Source organism: Ambystoma mexicanum, chromosome 14, assembly GCF_040938575.1.
Source record: "Ambystoma mexicanum isolate Mex_15411 chromosome 14, UKY_AmexF1_1, whole genome shotgun sequence".
NCBI lineage: Eukaryota > Metazoa > Chordata > Amphibia > Caudata > Ambystomatidae > Ambystoma > Ambystoma mexicanum.
Genome location: NC_090940.1, coordinates 607,387,046 through 607,404,423, shown reverse-complemented (window position 1 = coordinate 607,404,423; position 17,378 = coordinate 607,387,046). Strand labels below are relative to the sequence as shown.

Genomic DNA, 17,378 nt, shown 5'->3' with positions numbered 1-17,378 from the left:
GATTTTTTTCTTTTACAAATCTTAAGAGGAGCCAGGGAGTCAGCAAGAGTAGACAATGTAGAAGCTAAAGTCGTCAGAGAACAAGGCATAGTCCGAGCACATTGGGAGGTGGTACAAGCCACAAGATCAGGTTTGGAAACAAGGTGCCGGCTGCGTTTAAGAACGACTTGACTGACCATAGGTGGAATAGCAGCCAGTAGTGGAATGGAGAATGGCACAACAAAGTGATCGGACCAAGTTACAGGGAAAGAAGGAGTAATGGTTAGAAAGGTCCCAAGGGCAAAAACAAAATCGAGGATGTTGTCCAACTGATGGGTAGGTCAACGACCTGCTGAGGCAGACCGAAGTCTGACATGGAAACTACGAAAGTGGAGAGCTGCAGAGCACTAGCCATACTGACAGGGAGATTAAAATCACCAACAATCAAAAGGTTGGGGTACTTAAGCTGAAGTTCAGACACAAAGGCAGGAAATTCAACACAAAAGATGCTATTAGGGCCCGGAGGCCGATAGACCACAAGAACAGACAAAGTGAAGGTAGGTGAAACCGAAATGCAGACTAATAGGCTCTCCATCTTCAAAGTGTGGTCAACCACGATAGATCCATTTTTGAAAACGGCTTTATGAATTAAAGCATCTCCCCTCCAGGATGACTGGAGGGACGGTGCCAATGGACAAGCTCATAGTTACGGGGCAGGGTTTGAATTATTGAAGGGCCCGAGCTGTCCCGGAGCCAGGTCTCAGTCATGAACAGAAGATCAAGTTGAAAAGTATTCAGCAGATCATGACAGTCCAGGGCATGAGAGACGAGAGAATGTGTATTCAATAGGAAACCACATAAAGCAGAGGATTTGTGTTGACACTTGGTCGGGGGGATGATTTGCAGAATCCAGGAGGCAATACAGTCTTATTGGGGGCTAGAAGTAGCGAATCACTGCGGGCCACATAGCTGGAGAACATATGCAAAGGAGCATTACCTTTGAGATGCGCCCCTTGCCCGGCCTGCGCACGGACGAGCACAGACGGGCTAGACTTTGGCACGCAAGGCTCTAGCCCGCTGCGCTCATCCGCTGTGCTGACTGAAGGTGCGTCCCTTTTGACAGCACATGATATCGTGTTAGCCAATCCCCTCCCACACCCCAAAGTGAAGAGGGAAGACAGACCGCAATGCGTGTCTGCGAAGAGGAAGCCCCATCAGGTGGCCACTTCTGGAGTAGTGTCCTTAGGCAGCCAGCAAGCCAGCAGAGTGGCTACTGGAGAATGTGACCCTTTCTGCTCTCATTGAAGCAAACACCCTCCATCACGGAAAGACGTGTACTTGAGCGGATATAAGAGTCCACAGTTCATAGAAACTAAACAGAATACAAAATGTCTCCTCTGCGATAGGCAATTTAGAGGCTTAGTTATGCATCAAGTTTCAGTTAACATGTCAGTCCATCATTGCGTGAAGTGCCTACTATGTGTGTTTACTGATAAATACAGTGCTGCAGTAACCTCATTAATTGCCTTCACAGTTATTTGGCAAAGCATAGGAGTCAATGGCAGATATAATTGTGGCTAACAATTATAAAACTCCTTGACATAGAACTCTGGATGACCCAAAGCAACCTCTTGCTAAACCCCTCCAATACAGAAATCATGGTATGTGGAAACTCCGAACTTCTTCCGCACCCACTACCCTGGCCATCCGCCATGGGCAACTCTCCGACACCCTCCAACTCAGTGAAAAATCTTGGATGCACCCTTGACTCTGACCTAACACTCTTGCGCCAAGTCAAGAACGTCTCAAAGTCCTGGCACTACCACCTTAAAACCCTTAGGCGCATCTTTCCATACCTCTCCTTTCCCAACAGACTCTCCGCGGTTCAATCAATTGTTATATCAAGACTTGACTACGCAAACCCCCTATACCTCAGAGTCCATGCGTACCAACTGAATAAACTCCAAAGAGCACAAAACGCGGCAGCCAAATTGCTACTCGTGCTCGGCCCAAGAGACCACATCTCCCCAGCTCTTAAGACGCTGCACTGGCTCCCCGTAGCCCGAAGGGTGACCTTTAAAACCTTATGCATCTTCCATCGAGCACTGCATAAAACCGGACCTCAATATCTTCAAAACAAGCTAAAACCCTATCACCCCCCACGCACCCTAAGATCAAGCTCTGCCGGCCTCCTAGTCATACCGAAAACAAACTCAGTCAGGTTAGGCGGATCATCATTCTCAGCCTTGGCCCCCACACTATGGAACTCACTTCCATCCCACATCCGCCTAACTGAGGATTTAACGTCTTTCCGCAAACTGCTGAAAACCTGGCTCTTCCCCTAAAGCCATCCCGTACCAAACTAACCCAATCAGACTAACAGCACCTCAATAACTCAATCCATCAAACTACCTGACACGAGAAATTGACAGCCAATAAACTAGAATGGCAACCTGAATTAAATGAGTAAAGTAGATCAAAGCAGTGAAATGGTTAATAAGAGTAAATAATACAGAAACAATAAAAAGATTCAAACTCCTGAAAAGGACGTAATGCATGAGGAGTGAAAGAAAGGGAATGGCGTGGATGGAATAGTTAGAATGGATGAAGCGTGTTGAACAGATGAATGCGCTGAGTGGAAGAATGCATGAATGGAAGAACAGATCACTATAGTCTGAATGCATGTGTAAATCGAATGAATATGTACATCGGATAAGCGTACAAAATGGATGAACATGTTGAGCGGAGGAGTGTGTAAAGCGGCTGGGTGTGCAGAGAGGACGAGCATGTAGCGCGAATGAGTGTGTAAATACAGAAAAGTGAGTAGAACGCAGGAGTGCGTAAAACTGATGAATGTGCAGAACGGATTAGCGTAAACCGGATGAGTATGTAGAACAGACGAGTATGTAGAGCGGTGGACTGTGTAGAGTGCATGAATGTGGCTAGCGAATAAGCACGGAAGTGCGGAGAGTGTATAGATCGCTGGAACAGATGAATATGCAGACCTGGCGAATGTATAGAACGGATGAGCGTATAGAACCGAAGAGTGTATAGAACCGAAGAGTGTATAGAACGGACGAGTGTATAGAACGGACGAGTGTACAGTGCGGACGAGTGTACAGAGCGGATGAGTGTACAGAGCGGATGAGTGTACCGAGCGGATGAGTGAACAGAGCGGATGAGTGAACAGAGCGGATGAGGGTACAGAGCGGATGAGGGTACAGAGCGGATGAGAGTATAGAGCGGATGAGGGAGTGTATAGAGCGGATGAGGGAGTGTACAGAGCAGATGAGTGTATAGAGCCGAGGAGAGTATGGAGCGGTCGAGTGGATAGAGCGGATGAGAATACAGAGCGGTTGAGTGTATAAGGGCGGATGATGTATAGAGCGGATGAGTGAATAGAGCGGATGAGAGGACAGAGCGGATGAGAGGACAGAGTAGAGGAGTGTACAGAAGGATGAGTGTACAGAATGGATGAGTGTAGAGATGAATTTATATAACAGTGTATCGCTGTTGAATGTGTGGAAAGCACGAGTGCATATAGTGGATGACTGCGGAGAGCGGATGATTGCGGGGAGCGGATGAGCACGGGGAGCGGGTTCAGATACATAGAATGGATGAGTGCAGGGAGCGGATGAATGTGGGGAGCGGGTGAGTGCGGGGAACGAATGAATGCGTGGAGCGGATGAGCGCGGGGAGCGGGTACATAGATGCATAGAATGGGTGAGTGCGGGGAGCAGATGAGTGCGTGGGAGCAGATGAGTGCAGGTGAGTATGGAGAGCGGACGAGCGCAGGGAGCGGATGAGAGCGGGGAGCGGATGAATGCGGGGAGCGGATGTACGCGGGGAGCCGATGAGTGTTGAGAACGGATGAGTGTAGGGAGCGGATGAGTATGGGGTGCGGATGAGTGTGGAGAGCGGATGAGTGTGGAGAGCGGATGAGTGTGGAGAGCGGATGAGGGTGGAGAGCGGATGAGGGTGGAGAGCGGATGAGGGTGGAGAGCGGATGAGGGTGGAGAGCGGATGAGGGTGGAGAGTGGACGAGTGCAAAGAGCGCATGCGCACGGGAGCTGCTGAGTCCCGGAAGCGAGTGAGTGCGGAGACCAGGTGAGTGCGGAGACCAGGTGAGCGCGGAGACCAGGTGAGCGCAGGGACCAGGTGAGCGCAGGGACCAGGTGAGCGCGGGGACCAGGTGAGCGCGGGGACCAGGTGAGCGCGGGGACCAGGTGAGCGCGGGGACCAGGTGAGCGCATAGGGTAGGTGAATGCGTAGAACAGATGAGGGTGGAGAGGCGACGAATGCGAAGAGCCCATGGGCGCAGGGAGCTGCTGAGTCCAAGAAGCGAGTGAATGCGGAGACCAGGCGAGTGCGGGGAGCAGTTGAGTGCGAAAAGCAGGTGATTGCGTAGGGTGGATGAATGCGTAGAACAGATGAAGGTGTAGTGCACACGAAGGGATAAAGCGGACAAACGCCTAGAACGGATGAATTACACAGACCGTGTGGGTGCGTAGAATGGATAAGCATGTAAAATGGATGAGCACTGAATGCATATAGAATGTGGGGAGTGGACCGATGAGCGGAATGGGATGGATGACCTGGGCAGAGGAATGTGTAGAGTGGAGGACTGCATAGAACAGACTAGTGGGAAGGGCCGACAAATAAATAGAACAGACGAGTTCATATGAGCGAATGAGTGCATTTGAAAAAGGGGTACGCAGAGAGGAGATGTGCGTAGAGCAGATGAGTGCGTAGAGGGATGAGTGCGTAGAGGGAATGAGTGCGTAGAGCGGAGTGCGGACCATATAACCCATCATATCATACCACCATGCTTACTCTCTCCTTTTCACCACCACTCAGCTAGAACACAGAGATACTATGACACAATTCGGTATAACTGTTCTCATACCAACATTCGCCGCAGACTCCACATCATTCTAAGTAATCACTGCTGGTTACTCACCCCCAGCCAGGCGTTCTCCTCAGGACTAACACAGCCATATCCGGTCTGGATATCTCCTGCGAGAACGAACACATTCTCCAGATCTCTCAACCACCACACCTAACGCCAAGAAGCAGCTATTACACGAATACCGCACCAGCTGCACACATACCAGGTGCTCACTAGCACCTTAACTCTCTCTACTCTCTCTACTGACCCGAACTTCGGTTCCCAAGGGCGTTCAACCTACCAGCGCCTTCAGACCACACCAATGGTATATAAGGCACTATATAAATGCAAAATAACATAACATAACTAACAATGGGACACATAAGAAACCACATAAGAGTCAATTTCCACAGCCCCCCACCCCCTGCATCAAACAGAATTTCTCACTTACACATCCTCAGCCATGGAGGAAGCAAAGGCCTTGTTGATGAAGTCCTCACGAACAAACCGTGGGTAGGTGTTCTGCTCTCCTCGGCTCCCACCCAGCAGCCGATTTATCAGGTCATTTAGTAACTTAAGGGACTGCTTGTGGGCAAGGTTCCATGCTTTACAGCTGTTCAGTGCGGCATACAAGACAGCCCCAAACCATGAAGCATTCACTGCGATTCCACCTGCGAGACAATCAGAGACAGCAGAGATTACAAAATGGCCATCATATGACAAGAGCCGTTGTGGTAGCAACAACGCAGTCCTCACAGTTTACAGTTTGAAAGGAAAAACATGTCAACAATGATTTGTGTTTTAAAATTAGCTAATCTAGGTAAAACATTTAAACAGTAGAACGTTTCAAAAATAAATTACGAAATTTAGTTCACCTTCTTTTCAAAGCTGCCATTCAAATTGCTCAACACATTAGACCATATTCTTGAAAGCACCACATTGCAGCATTGCTGTGCTACTTAAGCTCTGTTGAATGAAGCAACCAAACTATTTGTCCTGCCCATGTTCATTCAATCCAGTTCCTTTCCTTGCAATGAACTTAGTTTGGCCCGCTCCCCCGGCTCACCCGTTTCCAAACCCCGCGCCCTTCTCTGGATTTTTACACAGGAGGTTTTCAAATGTTTCTTATTTGCCAGAGCTACTACACATTTTCTGATTCTCCAACTGAAGAAATCTCCATATTGATAATGTCATCAGAAGCTACATACTCTTACAACATTGGATTTAGTGGTCATTTTGCAAGCATGGTGAAAGAGTTGTAATGGCACTTAATTAACCAGCATATTCTATTATCCCGTGTCACCTATTGCAAGTTATAGAACGTGGTCAGTTTAAAAAAGGCAGTATAACGAAGTTTCCATGCAAGATAATTAAATGTCCGGATGGTAGAATGCCCGTAAATAGAGCAAAAAGGCCAGGAAGTTTTGTTATGCAGCCTTTTTGCTCCGTTAACTGGCCCTCTATCACCTAGATAACCAGCATTCAGTTATGTAGGGTATTTATTTATGCAGGATCATTGGGGTCCCAATGATGCCCTATAGCAAAGCTTCGGCTCTAGTTACTCAATCAGCAATAACCTGAAATGACCAAAGAGTATCAATAACCAAGTCAGAAGGTCTCCCTCACCTTAAACTGGAAGAACACATGCAAATAGAAATCAACAATCACAAGTCAGACAAGTATGAAGTCTCATTATAATTAGGAAAACATTTAGATGGAAAGGTGCCGGTCTGGTGCGAGACTGTTTCCAAGCACTCCAGCTATTGTCATAAGATTAGAAACAGATGAAATATTTGTTATGGAAGATGTCATTTTGGGCAACTGGACTATGTTTCTCCGCTGAACTTTAATTATCAAAGGGGCTCTAGAGATACACTGGCATTGAGCCATGAAAGGGTTGCACGGTTAAAAAAAAAAAAAAACAATAATACAAGTGTATATTTAAACCAAAATAAACCAGACAAGTCCAAAACATGTAATATAGTGCAATGAAACACTCTGAGCGCATTTAACTGAAGTAATTTTAAGTCCACTGCTTCTATGCAGAATGGTATCTTCTCAAATTAACTGCTCTCAAATGTACATAAAAAAAAAAACTTGGGAGGCCACCAGGGGGCGCATAGGCAATGGCTGCCTAAATCCCGAGCTCCCGCCGGCGCCAGGTCAAAACGGGGATTGAGCCCCCCCCCCTCAAACACCCCCATGGGAAAAAAAGCAGCCCGTACCGGCGGTGAGCCCCGGGGACCCCCCCGGGAGAAACAGCGGAGTGCGCAGACCCCGGACAAGCAAAGATCCAGCCCCGCGGCCTCGGCGGCGCGAGCGCCACGGACGCCCCGAACGGCCGCGGGATGGGAGAGAAGAGGAGGACCGCCGACCCCGGGAATTGAGGAGGAGGCGACTGGGTCCTCCCTCGGAGCAGACCCCTCAATCACCAGGTGAGCGGTCCACGAAGCGGAGCCGGCGAGATCGCGCGGGGTGGGCCTAAGCCCCCCGGTGCGAGGTGGCGGCCTCCCTGCGCCTCGTCCAGGCAGCCAGACAGTGGTTCCGGCGCCCAGGGACAGCAGGAGAACTACCGCCTGCCCCAGGCACCGGTCAGGAGGGGGCGGCGGCGCGGGGGCCACAAAGCCTTCCTTGGCCTCCACCTCTTCCAGAACTACGATCGAGGTGGGGCCGTAGTCCGCGCCCCCCCCACAACAGAGAGCAGGACAGTCGCAGGGGGCCCCGGGGGCTCCTGCGCCGGGTGCGAGGCCCCCGCCAGAGGTGGACGGGCGTGTGCCCGCCCGATTGCGGCCCCCCCACCAGAAACAAATTATAAGAAAAAATAAAAAAGAAATAAAAAAAAGAGGAACAACAAAGGATCACGAAGGTGGGTGAGGTGGGTGGAGAGTGCCCCCCCTGTGCAATGCACGAAAGACACCGCAGGATCCGGGGACTACTGGGCTGGGTGTGAGGCCCCCGCCAGAGGGAGGTGGGGCGTGTGCCTGCCTGGTGACGGCCCCCCCATAGATCGACGAAGGATCACGCAGGTGGATGGAGAGGGTTCCCCCCCAGTGTAACGCACGAAAGACACAGCAGGATCCGGGGACTACCGTGCCGGGTGCGAGGCCCCCGCCAGAAGGAGGCGGGGCGTGTGCCCGACCAGTGACGGCCGCCCCCATAGATCGAAAAAGGATCACGGAGGTGGGTGGAGAGTGTTCCCCCCCCGAACAACACATGAAGGACACTGCAGGACCCGGGGAATCCCGCGCCGTGTGCGAGGCCCCCACCAGAGGGAGGCGGGGCGTGTGCCCGCCCGTCAGCAGACCCCCAGGAGCAGCAAAGGATCACCGAAGCGGAGGGAGGGGGGTTCCAGCCCGTCCCCCCCCCCGAGGGGGTCCCCATAAGTGAGGCACCTGCTGGCCCACCGGTCGATCCCGGGTCCCCCTCAGCACCGGGGTACAACTACCGGAAAGGCCCTGGGGGCACCTAATGAATTGGCAGAGGAGCCTGCAACGGTTCCGTTTCCAAGAGACAAGTCCCCGTACCGTCAGTCCGTCCCACGACAGAGAAATGGCCCACTCGGAAGCCCCTGAACCGTCGATGCGGACCATGGAAAGAGGCTTTGCCTCAATCATGCAAGGGATCAGGGATATGCGCTCCGACATTGCGCAGAAATTTGAGAAAATGGACCAAAGGGTGGGCAAAGTCGAAGACAGACTCCTCCAAGTGGAGACCAACCAGTCCTCCTCAGCAACACAAGAGGTAGAGATGAACTTGAGGCTATCATCCCTAGAGAAGAGGGAAGAGGAGAGATCAAGACAAATGGATGATTTCGAAAATAGAGAGCGGAGGAACAACCTTAGATTCTTCGGGGTCCCTGAGGCGGAGGGGGAAACGGAAAGGGAGGTCATCAGAGTGGTGCGAGACATTATTGCCCTCCTCTTTGAAGAGGAAATGACCACAGAGCTCACCTTTGACCGGGTCCACAGAGCAGGGGGATGGGCTGGGGGGCCCCGATCTATCTTGGTCCGGTTCCACTAGTACTCGGAAAAGACAAGGGTGCTGGAAGCCGCCAGAAAAGCTCAGGAGATTACATATAATAATTACCAGGTATCCATTTTCCAGGACCTCTCCGCATATACGTTGGCCAAACGCAGGATGTGCCGCCCCCTCACCCAGCTGTTGAAGGAAAAAGGGGTGCGCTACAGATGGGGCTACCCCTTTTCTCTAGCCTTTGAATACCTGGGCCAACAATCGATGTTGATCACAGAGGAGGACATTAAGGAGGCCATCCGGGATTATGTGTCGGAACCAACCCCTTGTAGGGGTCCCACTGGCCCGGCTCTAGGAAATGCAGATGGCTCGGTGTAAAGGACCGGTGGGGGGTGTCTGTACTTCTGCTCTCTATATGGTAGAAGAGAGGCACAGAGGACCCCAGCCAAGATTCTCTAGTACGGTAGCAATGGACGAGCAATCAAGGCCTAGCTTCTCAGGAGGTGATGCAGGCTGGTTCTTAAGTACAGTGTAGTCCCCAAGCCCCCACAACGGAATGTCCACACACTGTATTGGTTAGAACACAGTCTTTATATAATCAATATTCAAGGTTATGTACACTTATCATAATAACTCACTTTGTACTTAGGAAAATCAACAATGGCAAATATATACAATTCTAAAGTGGTACCACCCTTTGTATTAGATCTTATTAAAGTGCATCAACAATACTGTAACATTGTCACACAGATCAATAGAGTGAAACCAACAATAGAGAGAGGAGAGAAAATAAGATGGTTGAGCAATAGGCAGAATACTGGCCCCTATCACTAGACACAGTTCTGTGTGGAGATCCCCCCACCTGGGCAACCTGTAAAATAAAGATATAGCACAAGCCCAGTCCATATATTGTTCTGCAAGTCTTATTCCCTCCTATAATGTTTTTACCCCCCCAATTTACCTGGTGGGGTCGAGTTCTTCGAAGAGGTGTTGACAGATCCTTCTTGAGCGACCCGCTTTCAAGCGGGAGTCACGGATCGTCGAGAAGCGTCGAGGAACTCGGCGTTCGGCGACGGGGAATCGACGGCCCTTCTTGAATGCCTTCCCTTTCAAGCGGGAGACACGGGGCGTCGAACGTCCGTCGACAAACAGGGTAGAACGGCGTCGATGAGGCGGCAGCTTCGTCCGAGCGGTGCTCGTCGGCGTCGGGCGTCGGCATCCTGCAAGGCAGAGGCGTGCGGGGCACCTCGGTGACAATAGTTCTGGACCGCAAAGATTGTGGAGACGGAGGCCCAGCAAGGGCGTCGAGTCGTTCGAGTCTTTGTGGTCTTCGGGTGGCGGGAAACCCACCGGCAGGTTTCTCCTCAGCGCGTTGGTCGTCCTCGACTTTCTCCGGCAGGATAAAGCGGTCGACGGTGCGGACGAGGGAGTCCTTCGATTCGAATGTTCTTAGGCAAAGGAGCGGACGGCTCCGGTCGTCGGCGGCACGGCGTCAAGTGGTTCCCACGGCTGGGCAACACAACTTCGACGGGCTTCCAGCGGTTACACAAACCTGCGAACCCTGGTCGACGGCAATGGACTTCGACGGCGGCGATGTCCGGGTGCTTCACTTCGATCTCCTCGGCGGTCCCGTCTTGGGTCGGCAGCCTTTCGAGGGTCTGTCTTCCAGGGCGCTTCGGCGAAGATGGAGCGGTGCTCGATGGTCCCTCGGAGCACGGGAAGAGGGCGCCTTAACAGGTCCTCTCTCGGGTCAGTCTTCGACGATTTCGGCAGCCTTCGGATCGGTCGAAGCAAATGCCACAGCAAGTCTTCTTCTTCCAGCTGGATGTCGAGGATCAGCAGTTCCAGTTACTCTTAGAGTGAAGACTCAGCTTCTGAACGCTTCTGAACCTTTCTGAACCAATTACCAGTGGTGAGAGGTCCCCAGATATACTATTCTGTCTCTCATCCACACTGCTGGCACACACTCAGCAGCCAATCATACAGAAGGGCATTCATGCAGTCAGTCAGCCAATCAGGCACACAGTGCATTCAGGCCACACTCATCCCTTTCAGACACTCACAACAAGGAATGTGGATTGGGACAAGTACCCAGCCATTCAACACTACACACTGCATTCAGGCCAGTTTCGGGCAGGGCTGTCTCAGTCTTTGTCTCTCATGCCAGAAACCAGACAACCACAACAAGGAGTGTATATTGGTCACACACTCCATTCACCCAGGTCCCACCCACAGGAGGTACCCACAACATACAGTCACTGGGAAGGCTCCAGTCAGTCTAGCTGGGCCTTCACACCAACACCATATATGGAACTTCCACCCAACAGCCAGTCAGGGGGAAGGGACAGAGTCAGGGCTTCCCAGGACTTTGGGAAACAAGGTAACAGGCAATAGAAAACAAGAGGCCACAGGGGCCCTTTTGTTTCCTATCAGGAATCAACTGATCCCAATGGCAGGGCCTGGGTATCCCAAAATGGAGGACACCTAGAGCACCTGTCAAATTCAGCATGGAGCTGCCACCAGCCCATACCCTGCTCTGTGGGCCACCCACAGGTGCCCAAAAACATACACTAGGGGCACAGGGTTGTACCCCTACCCATGGGTGCCATAAGGGTATCCCATGGGTCTGTTCACCAAACCAAAAGAGAGAGCTGCACTGCCAGGAGTCCCACATGGACTCCTGGGCAGAAAACATGACAGAACACACGATAAAAAGCAGTAAAGGACAAGGATTCAGAGGCCCTGTCCCTCTGATGCATTTCCAGCATCACAGTCGCCCCCCCCCCCCAGACTGAGGTGGAGGGTGTCTAATCTCCCACGGGATAGACACCCTCATCCAGACGGTCAACATACCTTCTGGAAAGGCTATCTGCATTATCGTGACTCTTCCCTGGTCTGTGCTCTATGGTGAAGTCTAGCCCTTGCAGGCTAATGGACCACCTGAGCAATTTCGGATTCTCACCCTTCATCTGCATAAGCCACTTCAGGGGCTTATCATCTGTTTGGACCTTGAAGGTAGACCCCGTAAGGTAGGGCCTAAAACGCCTAAGGCTCCAAACTATGCTAAAACACTCCTTTTCAACAGTAGCCCACCTAAGTTCTCTACCCTTGAGTTGTCTACTGATGAATATGATAGGATGTTCTCTCCCTTTGTCATCTAACTGGGACAAGATAGCTCCAATTCCGGTGTCGCAGGCATCCGTCTGGACGATAAAGGGTCGGCTGTAGTCAGGCGCACACAACACAGGTGCCCTACACAGACTTTCTTTCAAGTCATCAAAGGCCCTCTGACAGTCTTCGGTCCAATTAACCTTCCTAGGCTGTTTGGGTGAAGTTAGAGCTGTCAGGGGTGCAGCTATGGTTCCATAGTCTGCCATGAAATTGCGATAGTACCCAGTGAGGCCCAAAAAGGCTCTCACCTGGGTTTGAGTAGTGGGAGTCTCCCAGTTCTGTACATCCTGTACTTTACTGGAGAGAGGTTGGATTTGACCCCCTCCTACCTCATGACCAAGATAGGTAACTTTCCCCTGAGCTATCTGGCACTTGGTGGCCTTGATAGTGAGGTTAGCCCTTTTCAAGGCCTGCAACACCTTATCCAGATGTGTCAAATGCTCTTCCCAGGTGGAACTGTAGACGGCAATGTCGTCTAAGTAAGCCACACAAAAGGCTTCCAGCCCACTGAGCGCATGGTTGACCAATCTCTGGAAGGTGGCAGGGGCATTCTTCAACCCAAAAGGCATGACCCTAACTGGTAGAGTCCCTCAGGTGTTGAGAAGGCCGTCTTTTCCTTGGCATGGTCCGTCAGAGCTATTTGCCAATAGCCTGAGGTAAGGTCAAAGGTGCTCACAAATTTGGCAGCACCTATGGTGTCCACGAGCTCATCAGCCCTGGGCAATGGGTGCGCGTCAGTTTTGGTGACGGCATTGACTCCTCGGTAGTCCACACAGAGCCTCCAATCCTTGGTACCCGCCTGGGAACTTGCCTTGGGGACAAGGACCACTGGACTGGACCAGGGACTGGTTGAGGGTTCAATAACACCCAGATCCAACATCTTGGCGACCTCAGCCTGGATGTGGTTCTTGACGGTATCTGACATACGGTAGCACCTGCTTTTGACAGGCACACTGTCACCAGTGTCAATTTCATGCCTACACCACGGTGTAAGGCCTGGCGTCAGTGAAAACAGAGAGGCATACTGTTGGAGCAGAGCCCTGCAGGCCCTCTGTTGCTCTGTTGTCAAATCCGGAGAGAGATGTACTCCCTCCACTGAGCCATCCTGAGGGTTGCTATGCAGCAAATCAGGAAGGGGCTCACTCTCATCCTCTTCTTTCCCTGAAGCCAGCAAGAGACATGAGACTTCTGCTCGCCGGTGGAAAGGCTTGAGCCTGTTGACATGGAATATCTGAGGGGCTACCCCAGAGGCTCCCATGTCAACCAGATAATTGACTTCGCCCATCTTGGAGATGATCCTGAAGGGTCCAGTCCACTTGTCTGCCAAAGCTCTAGGCTTGGTAGGCTCCATCACAAGGATTTCCTGTCCCGGAGTCCAATCCACTTGCGAGGCTTTAAGGTCATGCCAGTACGTATTCAATTCCTGGCTGGCCTTGAGATTTGCTGTTGCCTGACCCATCATCTGTGTCATCCTCCGTCTGAGGCCTAACACATAGTCCCCCACTTGCTTGGCGGGACCTGGAGGGGTGGCTTCCAAGCCTTCTCTGATCAAGGCGAGGGGCCCCCTCACGGGATGTCCAAAGAGTAACTCAAAGGGGCTGAAACCAACACCCTCTTGAGGTACCTCTCTGTAAGCAAACAGCAGGCATGGCAGGAGGAGATCCCATTTCCTCCTTAGGGGTTCTTCCAAAGCCCCTAGCATGCCCTTGAGAGTTTTATTAAATCTCTCAACCAGACCATTGGTCTGGGGGTGGTAAGAGGTGGAGAACTTGTAGGTTACCCCGCACTCTTTCCACATGGTTTTCATGTAACTAGACATGAAGTTGGATCCTCTGTCAGAGACAACCTCCTTGGGGAATCCAACACGGGTGAAAATGCCCATGAGAGCCCTGGCAACCACCTTGGCAGTAACAGTCTGAAGGGGTATTGCCTCAGGGTACCTGGTGGCATGATCTACCAAGACCAGGATGAACCGATGTCCACCTGAAGTGGGAGGGTCAAGGGGACCGACGATGTCGATGCCCACCCTCTCAAATGGTGTGCCAACCACTGGCAATGGTTGCAGTGGGGCAATGACCCTGCCTCCAGTCTTGCCAGACAACTGACAAGTTGGGCAGGTCCTGCAGTGGGACTCCACCTCTACTCCCATCCGTGGCCAGTAGAAATGGGCAGAGAGCCTCTGCTTAGTCTTCTTGGTCCCAAGATGACCAGCCAAGGGTACCTCATGAGCCAGCTGCAGTAGGAAGGGCCTGTAAACCTGGGGTACCACCAACCTCTTGAGGGCACCAGGATCAGGCTTAGTGGGCTCACTAACAAGGAGCTCACCCTCCCAATAAATCCGGAACGTCCTAGGCACTTCTTGTGCCTGGGACAGGGCCTGTTTCCTCAGTCCCTCGAGAGAGTGGCACTCTCTCTGTCCCTTACAGAAGTCTGCCCGGGAGGGTCCCCCTTCAGCTAACAAGCATTGAAGGTCGGGATGATCCTCCGGGTTGAGAACCTCTCCCACAGGAGAGTCTTCTGTCTCTTCTCCCACAGGAGTTGAGTTTGGGTTTTCCACTGGACCCAGCCCGTCCGGAGCAGGGATCCCAATGGGTGCTGTCGGAACAGCAGGAAGAGAAGGTGTTCCCTCCACAGAGGTGGCCTTCTTGGTCTTCCTTCTTCTTGCCTTAGGCCTCGCCTTTGGCTCGGGTACCTGACCCACAGCCAGACCCGGTGTCACCTGTGACCTAGTGACTGCAGCAGCAGTCATGGGAAGACCATCCAAGATCAACCCCAACTCTACTAGATCATTTCCTAACAGAATGTTAGCAGGGACATTGTCCTGAACCAGGACAGGAAGCTTTGCTGTCTTGTCTCCAATCATGAGTGTGACTAAGGCTACAGTTGATAATTTGGGAGGCCCACCAGCTAACCTGGTGGTTCTCAGAGGAGCACCTACATAGTCCTCTGGCTTGAGCAGGGTCCTGTCCACCACTGTCATGCTTGCCCCAGTGTCTCTCAAACCAGTAGAAGGCTGGCCATTCAAGAGGACACTTCTCAAAAACCTACGGGTGTTCTGTGGGATAGTCGCCAGTACTTCTGCATACTGGTCCCAGGCCCCAAGGGACACTAAGGAAATCTCTACCGGAGCACCAAATGTGACCTCAGTAGAGGAGGGGAGGACAGAGGCCTCCACCTCAGACACGGGGTAAGGGTAGGTCAGGCTAACAGCCTGTACTCCAAGGGCCTTACCTTTACACTTGGAGTCACCCCTTTTGTGATCCAGAGCCCCACAGTCCCAACAAGCGCCAGGAGTGCGGGGTACGGTACTGGAACCACTGGGAGCCTGCTTTGCAGCAGGTGGACCACTACTCTTATTCCCACCCACAGATGACTTATCCCCACTAGATTTTTGGGTCTTGGGAGAGGAAGGTTTAGGTTTACCCGACTGTGACTGCTTGTGGGACTCCTCAGCTTTCTGAGAGGCCCCCTTTTCTTTGTCCTTGTCCTTCCCACTGGAGTCCTTAGGGGACACCCGGTGGGAGACCCACTTGTCAGCCAACCTAGCCAGCTTAAAGGGGTCCAAAATGTTCTGGTCAGCCACATACTGACGCAGCTCTGGTGAACAGGCTTCAGAAAAATGCTCAAAAAACAAGAGGTGGGACAATTCAACAAAAGTCTTAACCTTGTATCCATCGATCCACCCCATCATGTTCATGTGCGCAGCACTCACCCAGTCAACCCAAGACACATTCTCTCTTTTCTTAAAATCCCTGAACCTTCTAAGGTATTGGGTAGGTGTCTTGCCAAACTTGGCAATCAAAGCAGACTTCATACACTCATACTGACCCCTTTCTTCCACACTCAGCTTCAGAATACAGTCATATCCAGTTTGAGGCACTCTGCTTAACAAACACTTAGCCCAATCTCTTTTATCAACATCATGAATCGCACAAGCCATTTCAAACGCTTCAATCCATTGGAGGATATCTGAACCCTCCACAAATACACCAACCAAATCTTTCATAAACTTGGTGGCTGGGGACCTGACACACTCACTGGTTTTAGCTGAAGTCTCCACTCTAGCTTTCTCTAGCTGGATTCTCTGACATTCAGTGTCCTGGCTCTTGAGTTCAAGATCCCTATTCTTGAGCTCCACTTGTTGAGCCAACTCCTCTTTCTTAAGTTCAGCATCTATTTCCAACTTGCGGTATTCAAAGGCCAATTTCATCCTTAATAACTCAAGCTCCAAGGAATTGCTGAGGTTTGGAACAGAGGCAGTAGGAATGGCGGCATTCCCAGAAACAGATTCAGCAGAAACCCCAGGGGCAGAGTCCTCATTGGTTGCATTCCCCCCCTCATCAAGAGTTTCACCATCAGTCTGGTAGTCCACCAGGGCAGCTATCAGCTCAGCCCTAGACTTATCCACAAAGTCTAACTCCCTGGCTTCACAAGCACTCTGGAGAGCCTCCAAGCTCATCCGAGTCAATTTGCCATTTGCAATAGACTCCATTGTTTGTAATGCAGTTATCTTGTACACAACTAAACCTTAATTTAATAAAGTGCAGATATCCTTTGTAAGTGGCACGGTTATACACTGATTCTTAAAACCATAAGCATCCCACCGCTGCCACCAGCTGTAAAGGACCGGTGGGGGGTGTCTGTACTTCTGCTCTCTATATGGTAGAAGAGAGGCACAGAGGACCCCAGCCAAGATTCTCTAGTACGGTAGCAATCAATGGACAAGCAATCAAGGCCTAGCTTCTCAGGAGGTGATGCAGGCTGGTTCTTAAGTACAGTGTAGTCCCCAAGCCCCCACAACGGAATGTCCACACACTGTATTGGTTAGAACACAGTCTTTATATAATCAATATTCAAGGTTATGTACACTTATCATAATAACTCACTTTGTACTTAGGAAAATCAACAATGGCAAATATATACTATTCTAAAGTGGTACCACCCTTTGTATTAGATCTTATTAAAGTGCATCAACAATACTGTAACATTGTCACACAGATCAATAGAGTGAAACCAACAATAGAGAGAGGAGAGAAAATAAGATGGTTGAGCAATAGGCAGAATACTGGCCCCTATCACTAGACACAGTTCTGTGTGGAGATCCCCCCACCTGGGCAACCTGTAAAATAAAGATATAGCACAAGCCCAGTCCATATATTGTTCTGCAAGTCTTATTCCCTCCTATAATGTTTTTACCCCCCCAATGTACCTGGTGGGGTCGAGTTCTTCGAAGAGGTGTCGACAGATCCTTCTTGAGCGACCCCCTTTCAAGCGGGAGTCACGGATCGTCGAGAGGCGTCGAGAAGCGTCGAGGAACTCGGCGTTCGGCGACGGGGAATCGACAGCCCTTCTTGAATGCCTTCCCTTT

General features: G+C 51.2%; 1 protein-coding gene across 1 annotated transcript in view; it reads right to left on the bottom strand.

The window, feature by feature from the left end:
- Positions 1-17,378, bottom strand: part of NOXRED1 (NADP dependent oxidoreductase domain containing 1) — a 160,110-nt gene that overhangs the window by 24,553 nt on the left and 118,179 nt on the right. The window contains exon 6 of the mRNA XM_069637995.1: positions 5,319-5,538. Coding sequence (XP_069494096.1) covers positions 5,319-5,538 — 220 coding nt within the window. The remainder of the gene's footprint in view (positions 1-5,318; positions 5,539-17,378) is intronic.